The 17,063-nt window shown below is 35.0% G+C and overlaps 2 protein-coding genes across 4 annotated transcripts; one reads left to right on the forward strand and one right to left on the reverse strand.

Moving 5' to 3' along the window:
• Window positions 1-9,897: 9,897 nt before the first annotated feature.
• On the forward strand, window positions 9,898-13,593 carry LOC147563130 (WRKY transcription factor 72B-like). The gene is made up of 6 exons (XM_086635148.1): window positions 9,898-10,510; window positions 10,926-11,003; window positions 11,269-11,343; window positions 11,433-12,005; window positions 12,118-12,231; window positions 12,436-13,593. The coding sequence occupies exons 1-6, from the start codon at window positions 10,337-10,339 to the stop codon at window positions 13,162-13,164; spliced, it is 1,743 nt and encodes a 580-aa protein (XP_086491274.1). The 5' UTR covers window positions 9,898-10,336; the 3' UTR covers window positions 13,165-13,593.
• LOC147563131 (Pentatricopeptide repeat (PPR) superfamily protein) lies at window positions 11,342-15,730 on the reverse strand. 3 transcript variants are annotated; one of them, XR_015223500.1, is made up of 4 exons: window positions 15,671-15,730; window positions 13,584-15,624; window positions 13,442-13,496; window positions 11,342-13,277 (listed from the first exon to the last, which is right to left on the reverse strand). XR_015223500.1 is itself a non-coding variant. In XM_086635161.1 (2 exons), the coding sequence occupies exon 2, from the start codon at window positions 15,416-15,418 to the stop codon at window positions 13,778-13,780; it is 1,641 nt and encodes a 546-aa protein (XP_086491287.1). In that variant the 5' UTR covers window positions 15,419-15,624; window positions 15,671-15,730; the 3' UTR covers window positions 11,342-13,777. The 3 variants fall into 3 exon arrangements, 1 of the variants encoding a protein (XP_086491287.1); XR_015223498.1 differs by having other exon boundaries at window positions 13,442-15,624; XM_086635161.1 differs by having other exon boundaries at window positions 11,342-15,624.
• Window positions 15,731-17,063: the final 1,333 nt, after the last annotated feature.

The raw sequence follows: 17,063 nt of genomic DNA on the forward strand, positions 1-17,063 counted from the left end.
ACTTTTTTTTATTAGAAAAATTTGTCATTTTGGGAATGAGGTTTTAGAAGAGAAAAGGGTTTTATTTTAGTTTTTCTTTCTATATCATCCACTTTTATGGTTTATCTAGGCCAATCTCACAAATCTTCTCTCAACAAAAAAATAAATAAAAAATCTCACAAATCTTTTAGAAACGCCGAAGTGATAAAAAAAATCTCACAAATCTTTTAGAACTTCCTTTGAGAAGATCACATCCCTTGAAAGTGTTAAAAACATCTATCACACGGAGAATTTGAAAAGAAGGAAGTGCAACTGACACATCTGGGAGGCGTCTATAGAACTTCTCGACTGCATTTCTTCCTTGTCATGACCATCATATTTACGACAAAAGAGATTCTAAAGGCGCCCATGTTATTGAGGCATCCCAAACGGGGGGGTTTTATATGCATGCCTCTCGCCCCCCTCTCTGTTATGACGAAAGAAAGACCCCTTCCCCGGAACACAAAAAAGAGTTATGGCGAAGGAGAACCTACCTTTGACAAACTTTCAACCAAATTTGGAACAGAAAGTGTCGCGTGTTAAACTTTAAATGTGGATTGTATAACCTATGGCGTGAATTACATAAAGTAGTGGCCCGTATAAGATTTCCCTCCCAAGAAGTGCTTATACCAAGGAAGTTCTATAAGCCCTCTCGATTTGGATATAAAGTTTGGGATTAGCTTTGCAAGGAATCCTAATAAAAGTAACATTCATGAGATACAATTATTTTTTTTTTGTTGAGGAAGATAGAATGATGGTGGCACGTATAGATTTATTACATCTTTCGCGTACATTATTCGCACCACAATATGCACTCGTGTGTATGAACCATACCACACTAAAGACCTTGATCCGAACTTATATGACATCTAGGATAATCGTAAACAAGTAGGAGTTTACTTTTAACACTCCATATTCATATAAAATGGTAAGTTTTCCGGCCACCTAGGCTATATATATACACATATATATATTTTAGAGAAAAAATAAAGAATTGATTCTACTGCTTGAATTATTCATAACCTAATATTTGGATCTGATCACTCATAAATTAGGAGTACCTTGTTTAATATAAGGTCTATCTCATTGACCACATCATAGCCCAGTACAACTTGAAAAATATTTAAAATGACGCTCATCCGTTTATTTTTCTTCTTCTTCTCCATTTACATGTCTTAGCCAGCTGACTGACAACGAAGTCTCTCCCCACTAATATAAATACATTTTTTAAACGTAATAATGTCTAAATACAGTTTCGACATATTTGAGAAATTATGCTATGATTCAACGAGTTTATATTTGGACCATATTAATTTGAGTCTAAGTGCAAACATCAGAGTTTATTTTGGTGACGAATAGATTAGCAGACAGTAAAAAAGTTGATACAAAATTCAACATCAGACTATATAAATTGACAAATATTTGAAATAACTTTGCGGATCATATAAACTTTTATTAGAATGAAAAATTTGTATTCCAAAACAAATGGATAGAGATTAAGTTATGATATGGTAAAATATGTAAAATTATTAGTGTGAGATATGATTAAATAATACAATTAACCATCTTATAATCTTTGATTACTAATTTAATTAGTTAAGGTCAACATCAAATGAAGAAGCCCTAGTATTATAGAAGACATTAATACGTAGAAAACAAATCAATCTTACTTGTAGTGATGTATAATGAAGATAAAAGAATCATAAGAAAATCCAAATCTCAACTTTCAAGAAATAGATTCAATGGGTGACGCAAAAGCATTGACCTTAGTCATTAAATAAAGAAGAATCTAACCAAAGTCTTTAATATTTTTTTTATGGGTTAATTCCGTTTTGGCCCCCAATTGTTGACCAACTCACCGTTTTGGCCCCCAATTGTGTCCGGCAGTTCGTTTTGGCCCCAAAAAATTCCTAAATGGCCCCAAACTTTTTCAACCTCCCAATTCTACCCCCATGGCATTTCTGTAATTATTTTTTTTTTCCTTTTCTTTGTCCACCTCATCTAACAATTGACACATCACTCTGTCCACCTCACCCTTCTTCTCCGGCGAAAGGTTGCCGGCCGGAATAAAAAATTCCGGCCGGCCACCTTTACCAAAATAATTTTTTTTTTTTTTATTTCTCTCTCTTCTTCATCTCCTTCTTTCTCTCTCTTCTTCATCTCTTTCTTTCTCTCTTCTTCTTTCTTTACCTCTCTCTCTCTAACCCCTCTCTTTCTCTTTCTCTAACCCCTCTCTCTCTCTATCTTTAAAACTCCGGCGAAGGGGCGGAGCCCCTTCGCCGGAGAACCAGACCTTGAAGGTCTGGTTGGAAACCAGACCTTCAAGGTCTGGTGCGAAACCAGATCCGGTCTGGTTTCAAACCAGACCGAGATCTGGTTTCTACAACCAGATCCCGGTCTGGTTTGAAACCAGATCGGAATCTGGTTTCAACTAACCAGAACGAAATCTGGTTAGTTGAAACCAGATTCCGATCTGGTTTCAAACCAGACCGGGATCTGGTTGTAGAAACCAGATCTCGGTCTGGTTTCAAACCAGACCGAATCTGGTTTCTCACCAGACCTTCAAGGTCTGGTTTCCAACCAGACCTTCAAGGTCTGGTTCTCCGGCGAAGGGGCTCCGCCCCTTCGCCGGAGTTTTAAAGATAGAGAGAGAGAGGGGTTGGAGAAAGAGAAAGAGAGGGGTTAGAGAGAGAGAGAGGTAAAGAAAGAAGAAGAGAGAAAGAAAGAGATGAAGAAGAGAGAGAAAGAAGGAGATGAAGAAGAGAGAGAAATAAAAAAAAAAAAAAATTATTTTGGTAAAGGTGGCCGGCCGGAATTTTTTATTCCGGCCGGCAACCTTTCGCCGGAGAAGAAGGGTGAGGTGGACAGAGTGATGTGTCAATTGTTAGATGAGGTGGACAAAGAAAAAGAAAAAAAAAATAATTACAGAAATGTCATGGGGGTAGAATTGGGAGGTTGAAAAAATTTGGGGCCATTTAGGAATTTTTTGGGGCCAAAACGAACTGCCGGACACAATTGGGGGCCAAAACGGTGAGTTGGTCAACAATTGGGGGCCAAAACGGAATTAACCCTTTTTTTATTTCATTTACTTTAAAAAAAAAAAATTAAAAAAAATTAAATCTTTGATAATTAGCTAAAGATGTGAAGACTTGGAATCTAAATTTTAATCCTACTAACGAGATGGTTTTCTTTGAAGAAGTAGCTCCTTCGTTAGATTGATTAATAAATTGGACTCTTACTTGGCTAACCAATTAAGATAGTCATTAGCAAGAATTAAGTACACATAATTGACCTTAAGTAATATTTGTTAATTAAGCCAAGATCAAAGTGCTCTTGCCTGCATGTTTCACAAATTCAACTCTCATCTCTCTCTCTCTCTCCCCAAAAATTCTAAATTATTAGTATTAGCAACGCTCAACAACAGAACCGTTGCAATTGTTCAAAAGAAAGAGTACAAAATTGTCACCTATAACTTTAGCTACTTTTACCTAGTCTTAACTAAATAGATTATGATACACCAATTGAAGAAAAATACATAATAATAAAACATGCTAACCCATTAGCAAGATAAGTCTAAAAGGCGAAAACGACGACAGGGGAGGCAAAGCCCACAAGCCGACGCCCCAATCACCTTATTAAAAAAAAAAGCAAGATAAGTCTTCATAACGTTTTTTTTTCGCGAGTGTACGGTGAAATGTCAAATAATAGAGTCATTTGTGACATCTCGTCGATGTTAAATGATTTTCACATAGCAAAAGTCTTTAGATACCACTGTAGAAAAGTGAATATCCCACATAGAACTGTAATTACTTGAAAAGTATAGGAGATGATCTAACCTTCTGTCTCACATCGCAAAAATGGAATTATCACGTATCATCAAACCAAGTGACTTTAAGCCGACTCTTCCTTCTTTTTTTTATACTTTCTTTATCAATTTGAGTCTACTCCAATATGCACCTTATATCATATGACTCAAGTTAAAAAGAATATTAGGAATTAAAATAAATTTTTTTAATAATTTTCCGAGGTTGGATCGGGTCAATGGATCCGTTTAATTAGAGTCTTTGGGAGTTTGACAAATTAATTAAAACCGTTGAATCCTCATCATCTTCACATGGTCGATTGTGCCAAAGACGTGCATAAATGTTGACTCTTTTCTTTATCCACTAGGCCACTCCAATTTTCTTTTTCAATTGTTTTTCTTCATTTCATTTTTTTTTTATTCTTTTGAAATTTCTCAATTTTTAGTTATACTAATTCAGAAAAGACCCTTTGATTTTATTAATTTTGATCAGATCCGAATTTGGCGGTCAGGTCTTCAACCAAAAATCGTAATAAAAGAGCGAGGAATTGTCATAATTAATTTAAGGTTTATATTTGAAAAAAAACATTTACGTCTCAAGAATCCCCCATTGTGTTTGTACAATTATCTATTACTTTAAGAAGTAAATTGGTACGACGAACTAGTATAAAATATTTGTGTTTAATTTGGTACAACTAAGTCCACGTACGTTGATGAGGTATAAATTTTTTCAAAGGTCCGAAAGGGTCCAACATTCGTTATTTGAGTGAAATACATTATACTTAAATATTTGTGAAAGGCCAAAAACCTAAACAAAAATAAATAAATACAAAAACCAATCAAAACTATTATTTTCATAGACTTCGAAATTTAATAAACTGATGTGATAATCCAGATTAAACCAACGATTTATTCCAAACTGGATCCGTACCCGACAAGTCAGGACAGGGTCCACGGGTAAACGGTTCTCTATGGAACTAGGTCGTACATCGGGTTTCAACTTTCAACTCTATAATTACGATTTTTAATTAGGTCAACCCTCTTGGGGTTGTTTTGCTAAAGTAAATTAATTTAACACTAATCCAGAGGATGTTGGGTTTTCCTCCTAGTGGGGAAACCTAGTTGGGTTTGGATTAGGAAACCAAACCCGGACCCGAGTCGAGTTTCTTTGGGTCGGTTACTTATGACGGTGGAATTAGGATTAAGGGGGAGTCTATAAATACTACCTTAACCTAATTTAGATGTGTGTGAGGAGCACCAAAGGGGGCAACACAATTAGAAACGCACAAGATAAGAAGGGAGAGAAGGAGGTTGCCGAGAAGAGCGGGGCAGAACTTTTTCAGCACGCGCAGTCTTCGTTGTTCGGAAAATCCGACGGTGAGTTCTTCTCCGATTGAGCTGAAATTTGTCAGAACTGTTCTTGACATATTCATCTAGTATTTGTACGGAGGGATCGTTGATTGGTCGCCGGAATCCTAGTGAATTTAGGGTCGTTTTGGGCTGCAGATTTCTGGACTGTTTTGTTCTTTCTTGTGAGGGTTTCTCCGTGTTTCTTCGTGTTTGAGATTGATTCTTTTGGGAAGGGTCTGAGTCTCGGTTGGACGTAGTCTGTAACTACTTTTCCATCATAGTTGATTTGGTTGGACTACGAGTCCCGTGGTTTTTACTTCTCACGTTGAGGAGGTTTTCCACGTTAAAAATCGTTGTCTTATTTACTTTCAGTTCTTTGTTTATTGCTCCCACATATTCTTCTATATTATCCTCGTAACTAACACAAAGGGAAAAACTCTTGTTTCCGCTGCGCCTAAGTGCCCGTTTTTCCCAACAGAGGAGTTATTTAATTTATCTATTATTATTTCAGCATATTTTCAGTATTAAAGTTGTTTTGAGTTCAAAACTAAATTACTAGTTTATTAATTAATTTATGTTATTATTATTAGTAAATGATTGTGATTGGAGTAATTGGGCTCAATCCCAACAATGTGGAACACTGTCACAATTGATTATATTTCATTAAACTGGATTAACGAAAGTCTAAACAAATCTGATTGCACGATCTTTCTCTTTAATCGTGTTATATGTTAATGCATTAATAACATAATATAATCACTCGCAACATGAAATATGTTAATATTAAAAAGAATTGGCAAGGGTTCCAATCAGGGACGGAACTAGGAGTAGTAGTCAAGGGGGGCCGAACAAAAAAAAAAAATGAAAAATCTAAGTATACCAGTGCTCGAACCCAGGTGTCTCACGTCTGAAACTCGAACCTCTACCATCTCACCCACGCTACATACATGTTATGAGTATGACTCGAACTATATTTATACAAAAAACCAGAGAGCAATCAGCATTTTTAAAACAAATTACGGCAAGTCAAGGGGGGCCATGGCCCCCTTTGGCCTGCATGTAGATCCGTCCCTGGTTCCAATGGTCATTACATGACACTAGTTCATTATTAGAACAAGATGTAAATTGAATGAGTACATATTCGTCATTGACCAATCCGTTACAAATCAACGCAGAGGTAGAATCTGAAAGAGGTCTACTATTTAAACCGAAAACTTGGGGATCGACAAGAGTGTCCTAGGCGCCTAAACTCTGGTATGACTCAAATACAACTAGGTTTGTCATAAAATTACAGAAAAGACAAGCGGAGTCCACGTAAGTGGGCCAATACCTCGATCCTGAAATATGCGGGATAGAAGCGTGTCTAATTAGTGCTTTACCGATTTAATCCCGAATATTATCTAAGATTTCAATCGGCGGGATCTTAAGTATTTAATGAACTTTGGATACAAGAGTCTTGCGGAGAGAAAACTTTCTCCACGCAATCAACAAGATCGGAAACTTGGTCTATCATATATATCAAATATCTTTGAAAAATGGAACTTGCGACTATCAAATATATGTAGGAATTTTAATATCTGAAGAATACAAAATAGTAGTTTCAATTCATATGATGGATCTCAACCTCTCAATGCACTCTACCAAACAAATGTATAAAAGGTAATAAACTCGCCTTGAACAAGACACAACCACAAAGAAATATAACTACAGTACCCGAAGTGTATACCTTCAATCAGAAGTCCAAACGTCAATCTCTAAATGATAGTGAAATGATAGATTTTGACATTATCATCTAACACTTGATAATGAGTCCTATTGGTTTTTTTTTTTTTGTAATTCCATTACAATTGGTATTGATACATCATAGATGTGATAAACTCGATTACTACCCATACAAACTCAAACAAACCGGGCCTATAGCCCATCTAAATTATGGCCTAAAGCCCATCTACAATATTATTAATACCCTAATAATCTCATTTTAAATAATAACCAAAGATTCCACCTTTCTCTGAGATTTGAATCTGAGACCTCCAGGGGTTCTGGAGTTTATGTCAACACCTTGAACCACTTAGGCTACCAACTGTTGACAGCTCTATCGGTTTCTTAGATATTATATTAACTTTAATTTATTTATACAATAAATTGCATAGAATAATTCAAAAAGTTACCACCCGTGAAGATCAAACTCGAGAACCTGTTAGTCCTTTAGAGGGTACCTCACATCAATGGAATTTTTATATTAATTATTCATTTATAGTTTATTACCTCACACTTTGTTTCTTTATTCATAGTGTCATGTTTTCAGTAAAAAAATATCCGTGATTAATTAAGACAAAAAATAAAAATGTATATTTTTATATCAATTGGTGTAAGGTTATTTCAACACTAGATTGTTCATTTTTATGAGATTTAAGTAGCAATACTTGACTTTTCAAAATAGTTTTAAGATCTAAACAATATTAAAATATGTTTGTAAATAGACACGAAATAGGGCATTTTGGGGATGTCTTTTATCTCCTTCGGACCCTTCAACAGCCAGTGGGCTGCTCAATACTTTAGTGGATCTACTCTATTACATAAGTTGATTCCTAACTTTTATCTCATATCATGACATAAGTAAGCAGTTCTTATTGTATCGGCCTAAACCTCGCTAATTGACTATGGAACTTGGGTGTGGGTCTTTTGTCGTAATGGAATGGATGAAACAAAATTTAAAGACAAAAGATATACTAAAAAGTTTAACAAAATAGGGTCGAAGACCTAATTTTACATTTTTGAAGTTAAAATGACGGGTTATATTTTGTTTGGGTTTAAACTCAAAACTTATATTTTGTTTAGTTGATAACTCAAACATTTATATTTTCGATTAAAATTTTAATGTTTTTTCCAGCTGTTTTGCAAGTTGTTGCAAATTTTTTGCAAAATTGTTGCAGATTAAGAAATTATGTAGGGAGCTGAATACTAAAAAAAATTGAGTGATCATTTTTCACAAAAATTTTTTTTGTATAGTTTTGTCTGAAATTGTCATTAAAATTAGTCCAAGCAAAGAGACTTTTATATTTATAAATTACCATGTCTAGTGATGAAAATATACGATTTAGAAAATTTTATAGCGATTTCTAAATGAAAATCTATAATTGGAAGTAGTGATCAGATTTTTTTAGAAGAAATAGAATAGTTTCATTGATTAAAATGTTACAGAGGTGTCGGTGATAACGAGATGCCGTGGCGATTAATTAATGATGTCAACGGTCTAAGATCGAGGGTGAGCATACACCAAGTCTATCTGGAGTTTTGTAACCGGCTGAACAATCGAGAAGCTCACGATCTGGCATCCTCAACTCTTACCCCAGCAAGTTCTTAAAATTGATTTGTTATCCTTGTCGTTAACTTTGTTTTCAGTTTAGTCCGGTCATGTATTTTTTATTTCTTTTGGGGCAACTTTGTAACTTTATCCAGTTTATGTGACTTTTTCTTGTCAAAAAAAAAATGTTACAGAGGTCAGATGAGAAGACTAACTTAATAAAATAAAACAACAAATTTAATAGAAGCAAATATATTTTACTTACATGCAAATAATCTTTTTTTTGAGAAATCAACTACGTTTTATGTTAGTCGTTACAAGACATTGATATATCACGAAGATGTGATAAGCACGAAACTACTAAATTGAACGAAGAAATGAAAGAGATCTAAAGCCCAACAAGATAAAAGAGGCCTAAATTGAAGGATTCATTTAGACCCAAATAGACAGGCCACCCGCATAGATTCTTAAGCAAGGTCCACTAAATCAATGGATACAATTTGTTTTTGTCAACGTCAAAGGACAGATAAGTCAATATTTTTTTTCATTTTCATATACAATAGTATTTTTATACTTGAATTAATTTTGTTTGACCCGAATCTGACAGTGGTTTGGACCACCGGTTGATATCGTTGACCCACTAAACACGTTAGAAATAGAGATTCCGTTCACCGGGAAATGACAACACTCACCTTCCTTCTCTAACCTTCACAATTATTTAAGAATGGGTGTTCTCACTTTACCCTCAAGATTATATAGGCAATTGAATTTACTCCCCTCCTTTATCAGCAACTGGATTTACCCCTTAAACTTAGTATTTTTGTCAACAACACTAATATTATGTTTAGATCGATGAAACAAAATGCGAACTTTACTTTATAATTTGACTCGGTCATGAATAAGACCAATAAAGATAATTTTTGAGATGTGATTTCAAATGATCACATTATATTTGTGCAAGTCAAATACGATTGTAACATTTTATATAAATATCATCGTAGAGGATAAGGTCAAAAGAACAAGTCCTTTCGCATGTGACGTTATATTTTGTACGAAACTTTATTTAGATGATCAATTCTACTTGAGATAAACTCTCGTCGACCACCCACTTACCGTCTCGAATAAGACAATGAGTAATATTATCTTTTCACATCCATACAAATGGCATGAAAAGATAATATTACCCTCCGTCTTATTGTTTGTGTACGAGAGGCGTTGCACCAGAGAGTCAACATAGTTGTACTTCAAATAAAACAATCTAGCAACAGAAATTGTAGGCAGATTTAGAAGAGAATTTCAAATCATCACTCAAAGTTAACTTATCAAATTCTAGTTTATTTGGAAGTCTCACTCAAATTTACTTAGGAATTTCAACAAAAAAAAAAAATCTACTTAGGATTTCTTTTGTTCCATGACTAGTGGTACTTCAGAGTTCAAACCTTTCCCTTGGATAGGTTTCCCTCTTTTCTCTCTCTATCTCTCTCTATCCCTCTCTATCCATTGGCCATTGGTTGGTGGTGATGAGAGAGTGAGATAAACGTCTTCGACGTTGAAGTTGAATCTGTCTTTTTTCTAGGAAGGAAATAACTAATTAACTAATACTACTACTTTTCTTTGGTGAAATTAAGCCGTTGACATTTTATGTGATCATAATCACTACCCTCTCTTTCTCTCTCTTCTCTCTCACTCTAGAGAGAGAGATGTAAAATTAATATTAGAAGGGTCAAAGGTAAGGTATGTATAAGAAGAGTAAGTTGTACTTGCAATTGGACTTGAGATTAAAGAAGATATCAAATAAAAGATAGAGAGAGTATTCATTCATATTATTTTCTCTAGCTCATTTACTAGATATAACATCAATGGATGCTCCTAGTACCAAGTCGAAAAAATCATCAAGTCTTAAACTTGAGATTAAAGAAGAAAAACCGATCCGTACCACTACTACTACTACTACCACCACTAAGAGTACAATCGAATCGTCACCTCGTGAAGACGATAAGGAGGTAGTAAGGCTTGGAGATATTACTCAAAAGGTAACTAATTCAATGTCTTCCATCTCTTTATCAATAATTTTCATTTTTATCTAGTTTCTCATTGATTTTGTTTTAGTTTGATTAATCTTTTCTCGGTTGCTTATGAAATTTAATCTAATTGATACATATTTTCCATGAAATTATTAGTACGTACTTGTCTACCCGTTATTTCATGAATTACTTGTTCTTATAGTATTTTCTTTCATGTAAATCTTATTGTCGAATGACTTCGAAGTAAAAGAATTTATTCCTCTTAGAATAATACCAAAAAATTTCATTTATATGAATTTCTTACAATAGTTTCTTGATAATAATTAAGAAATGATGAATTCGTGACGGTTTTGGATTTCTGTGGCGAATTATAATAAATTGATCTCTGGGTATTCATTTCATTTATTTCAATTTTTATGATTAGGTTGGAAATGGAAGATTACAGGCACATGAAGGAAACCCTTCTTCACCAACACAAATGGATCTTAGCATCAACAAGCAGGTAAATAATAGTCATGAATCTATCAAGACTTTATAATTAATTAAAAATTAAAATTTCAATACTTTTGTTATTTTTCTATATATGAAAATTTTGGTAATTGAGTTGTGTCAATTTTTATTGTTATTTTCTGTTAAGTAAAGAGAAATATTTTGACTTAGATTTCTAATCAAAACAAGGGATTTTGCATTCCTGTAAATTCTAGTTGTCAAACAGACTAAGGAATTTAGATTCTGACGAAATTCAATGTTAAACAAATCATGTACAGGCATCTACAGCAACAACTGCGCAATCATCAACTGATACAAAATCAAACTCGACGTCTTCAAACCAAAAGAACGAGGTAAAATATCACAAGATCTTACTATTTTGAAGCAAATCAATATTCTAGAAACCGATACTAACTTCAATTCTAAATATGTTTTCGTACAGGAAGAACAACTTCAATCAGCGAAAGCTGAAATGTGTGAAGTACAAAAAGAAAATGAAAGATTAAAGACAACATTATCTCGAGCCGTAAAAGATTACCAATCTCTTCAAATGCATTTCTTTGATATAGTTCAACAAGAACAAACAAAGAAATTAAAAAATACAAATTCACTTATTCCTCCTACCCATGATCAAGAAAGTGATCAAGAGCCTGAACTTATTTCACTTAGTCTTGGAAGAAGTTCAAGTATTGAGTCTAAAAAATATGAGAAACCTAATAGTTCAAGCAAATCTAAAGAGGGAACTAATGTTCATAATGACGATTTGAAGGAAGGTTTGGATCTTGGGTTAGGTTTCAAATTTGGAGTTTCTAATAGTTCAGGAGGACCTAGTGAACTTGTTTCGAGCCGAAGTCCTGAAAATAGTTTAGAAGATCCAAAGGAAGATGAAGTCGGCGAGCAATGGCCACCTAGTAAGATCTTAAAGACAACGAGAAGTGGAGATGATGAAGTTACTCAACAAAACCAAGTCAAGAAAGCTAGGGTTTCTGTCAGAGCAAGATGTGATACCCCAACTGTAAGTATCAACTTTCCAAGCTGTTCTTGATAGTTGAAGATGATACATTTTCAAGCATGAAATATTCTTGGACTAGATTAATGAAACCCTAATTGTTTCAAATTCTCTACAGATGAATGATGGATGTCAATGGAGGAAATACGGGCAGAAGATAGCGAAAGGAAATCCATGTCCTCGAGCTTATTACCGTTGTACTGTTGCACCAGCATGCCCAGTAAGGAAACAGGTAATTTATTCTGACTCGAGTAAATGTCAGTTTTTTTATCAGGCTAGTACGTCTAGCTCAGTCTGAATGGACGACTCTAGCTGATTTTAGGTCCATTCAAGTCAAACATAAAATGAGTCTGACTCAGACAAGTCAGATTGAAGAATGAAAATCCAGACACGGCCAAAACCTCTTCTTCTTCTTACCATATGTTATCGAATTCAGGTACAGAGATGTGCTGAAAACATGTCAATCTTGATCACCACCTATGAAGGAACTCACAATCACCCACTTCCAGTTTCAGCCACAGCTATGGCTTCCACCACCTCAGCTGCCGCTTCTATGTTATTATCAGGCTCAACTAGCTCTAGACCAACTTTTGGTGCCTCTTCCACACCAAGTACAGATCTCCATGGATTTAACTTTAGTCTCTCAGATCATTCAAGATCAAGGCAATTCTACTTACCCAATTCTTCAATCTCGTCATCGCCTTCATACCCAACAATCACCCTTGATCTTACTGCTCCATCATCATCAGCTTCATCATCTGCATCATCTCAATTCAGTAGGTTATCTTCAAATTTTCCTACTGCAAGATACCCATCATCAACGAGTTTCAATTTTTTGTCCGCCTCTGAATCGAATAATCTGCCATCATCATGGAGCAATGGCTTCTTAAATTATGGGACTCAGTCCTCCAATAAAAACCAATTAGGAACGACTTTAAACCTTGGAAGACAACCTCAAGAAAATTTATATCAGTCTTACTTCCAGAAGAGCAGTCCAAATCCACCTCAACAATCTATGACAGACACAATAGCTGCAGCAACAAAAGTAATAACATCGGACCCAAGTTTTCGGTCGGCATTGGCTGCCGCTATCACATCAATTGTCAATGGTGGCGGTGGAGCAAATGGGAATCAAAATGGGGGCGAGAATTTAGGCCAGAATTAAAAGATGGGTCAAGTCAAAATTCCTGTGTAGTTACGACCTGTTTGTTCCCATGAACATGATTTCGTCTATCGGAACAAAATGAATCCGATGGTTCCTCTTACAGCATGATCGTTCTGCATCAGACCGTTATCAACTTGTGAGAATTTGAGATAGATCAAAGTTTTCTTATCTAGGTTGGCATCATGATGCACAAGATTGTTCTTTCGTGAAGTACAAGAAAAACAAGATAAAAAATGTATTCAGTTTTGAGATAACTATGTGAAATGTGTTCAGGTACCTGATAACATGGAGATGGATCAATTAAGGGAAGAAACTTCAAGAATTGAGCTTTCCTTGATGGGCGAAAGTAGCTAAATTAGTGTAATATTGAAAACTGTGTTTATAGTGTCTTCCAAAAAAGAAAGGGCAAAAAATCTCACCCCACAAAAATGCAGCAACTTAGACTTAGATTGCGAGTTTGCAACAGAGATTCTCATATAAATATCAGATCCTCGAAAAGTTAATTCATAGCCGCCCAACCTTCAAATTTTCAAATCAGATTAGAGAAGAAAATCGAGACTGTTTTCTTCTCTTAGATTGACTCGTCTCGGGTCACTACATGGAGAATTCTCCGTTATCGACATGGAGAACTCTCGGTTACACCTATCAAACTACAACCAGGAAGTTTCATCGATCCTCTATTCCTCACTATCTCTCTTATTCTCTCTACGTCGTTCCACTTCCCTTGCTCCGCATATATATTAGACAAAATCACAAATGGAGACGGGTCTTCAGGCTCCAATTCAGAGAGTCTTTCAACCATCTGTTCTCCCAGTTCGGCGTTCAAATGACATCTACAAGCACCAAGTAGAGAATGATAAACTGAACTAGAAGTTACTGAGATTTCACTGATCAGTTTCTGAGCTTCATTGAGCTGTCCATTTCTGCTCAAAAGATCAATCATGCAACTAATATGCTCGGGAGTTGGGTTCACACCATAATCTCGGCTCATCATCCTAAAATATTTCCAACCTTGTTCTACTTCTCCAGTGTGGCTACACGCAGATAAGATACCAATAAAAGTACCTGAATTAGGATTTACTCTCAATTCTTGCATCAATTCAAAAATCCCTAGTGCATTTTCGTTTTCTCCATTTCTTCCATACCCAGAAATCATTGCATTCCATATTGCAGGATCATCAGATTTTTCGGCCCGATCAAACACTCTACGAGCCCAAGAAGAGCAACCACATTTCATGTACATGTCAATAAGTGCGGTCGAGATGAATTCATCTCCACTAATGGCAGTTCTAATTGTGTGACCATGAATTTCCTTTCCACTCTGAATAGCAGATAAAGCTGAACAAGCCGGTAAAAGGCTTGTCACTAATTTTAAACTTGGATTTTCACCTGCTAATTGCAATTTATTAAAGAAATTGAAAGCTTCAATACCATTTCCCAATTGAGAAAACCCACTAACCATTGAATTCCATGTCGCTGAATCAGGCTTCAATCCATCTACTTCTAACTGCTCAAAAAGCTCAACAGCAATATCAGACTGACCATTTAACATCATTCCTGATATCATTGAGTTCCATGTTATTAAGTTCCTATCTACGGATAGTTCCTCGAATACCCGATAAGCCTCCTTCCAACAACCACACTTTGAATACATATCTACAAGGGCAGTTCCTACCTTAACATCATAACCCACTTCATATTTCAAGATGAGACAATGAACTTGCTTGCCAAATCTAAGATCTAAAAGACAAGAACATGCGGATAGAACCGAAACCCATGTTACTAAATTAGGTTTTTCATCCAAGCACTCTCTCATTTCCTTAAACAAATTCAATATCGAACGAGGCAACCCATTTTGCAAAAGCCCTGAAATCAAAGCGTTATAGCTCACTACACTCTTATCTCCAATCAGCTCGAATACTCTCAGAGATGAAACCAAATCCTGACAATTCAAGTACATAGTAAGTACAGAAGTAGCTACATAAATATCCATCTCAACTCCCAATTTCACCACAAACCCATGTATTTGCATCCCTTCCGGTACGCTTTCGCAAGCAGGTAAAACACTAGCTAACGTAACCGAATTCGGTCTAAACCCTCCAACTCCTAAGTATTTAAACACTAATAAAGCATCTCTACAACACCCATTTTGTGATAACCCAGAAATTACAGCATTAATAGAAGCAACATTTCTTTCAGGCATTTTATCAAACAACTTAAGACCATTTTTTAAAAGATTAACTTTCATATACATACCTGTAAGAGCTGTAGCTGTATAAACTTCATCATCTAAACCAGTTTTAACAGTTTGGGCATGGATTTGAACACCAAAAGAAGCTAAATTTAGCTTCCCACAAGCTTTAAGAAGAAATGGGTAAGTGAAATTATCAGCAGAAAGTTTGTGATTTGAATGAAATTTAGTGTATAAGGATAGTGCTTCTTTATAAAATCCATTTGAAACTATTTTTTTTTTTTTTTTTTTGTTAAGAGAAAATCCATTTGAAACTAGTTTTCTGATATCACCACCTTTCATGAGACTTTTTTTTTCTCAGAAATTGGTCAAATAGGTATTACCGTTTTGACTCGTTAGTTTATATAGGTAGTAAAACTGAGGGTTATTTCCCTGATGGCCCCAACTTTGTGACCAGCTTCCTGCCTAGCCCCCTAGATTAGTAAAAATACCCATATGACCCCCTTTTTGAATTTCCGTTATAACACCGTTAACCAGTCAACATTTCTCTCTCCTCCATCTCATAACCTCTCTCTGCCACGTCATCTTCTAGCCAACTCATCATCTTCTCCGGCGAATGGTCACCGGCCGACCAATTTTCCTGCCGGCGACCTTCAAATTTTAAAAAAAAATAAAAATAAAAATTTATTTCATCTCTCCTCATTCTCTCTAGAAAAAATAAAATTTTTTTTTCATCTCCTCTCTCTCTCTCTCTAAACTCCGGCAAAGGGGGTTTCCCCTATATATCTCGTCGAAGTTGATGAAGTAAGGGAACGAACAGTCTTGCATATCCCCTAGTATTTTAGTATTTTAATGAGTTTTTAGTTTTAATTAATTTAATGAGTTTTTAGTTTTAATTAACTATATCTTAATTTGATCTTCACTTTCGTTCAAATATCTCAATTCAATTCAAACACAAATTAATTTAAACCCTAACTTAAGAAGTTTCCAATACCATGTGAAGATAATAAAATCTGATTCATTAAGAATTCAATTAAAACACACTGAAAATCGATTTTCTCACTAGATTTTTGATGGGCCTAAAAGGTTACCCTAAATATCTACACCCGCAAGTGCACGGGTGTCAAGTTGTAATTTTCCGGTAAGACCGGTTCGTTCCTCAGAGACTAAGTGAAATCTATTCTAAAATTAGGAAGTAATAAGATTTTAAAATGATTTGGTTTTTTAAAATAAAATAAATAAAATATTAAAATAAAATTACGGAAATGAAAATGAACTCAAATGGGGAGAGGATTCTAGGGTTAGGATTCCACCACATAAAATCATTTTTAATAATAAATATTTAGTCAAATTAAATCACTTTCTTTTTATAACTCAGAATTTCGGATAATGAACTATCCTAATTCCGGGAGATGTTTTCGTTAAAACCCCGATTAATAATTTGAATATGGTTTCATCATTAACCCTAGATTAGAAGATTAGATAATCATAATGCGAGATTGAAGTACATATAAAGAGTAAAAGAGAAATAGGGAGAAAACTAAACTTTCGCTGGAAATGATTTCCTGTCTGCAGCCAAACGCACCCCTAAGGGAGATATTTTCCTTTTGTTTTTACTATTTACAGACAAACAGACCCTTATGGAAAACGATTTTCTCGTCTTCTCAGAAATATTTTCTCTGTGGGAAAATTATTTTCCCAACTGTTT

This window comes from Eschscholzia californica, unplaced genomic scaffold (assembly GCF_041429995.1).
Source record: "Eschscholzia californica isolate CP2 unplaced genomic scaffold, dmEscCali1.0.p SCAF_1, whole genome shotgun sequence".
NCBI classification, from domain to species: Eukaryota; Viridiplantae; Streptophyta; class Magnoliopsida; order Ranunculales; family Papaveraceae; genus Eschscholzia; species Eschscholzia californica.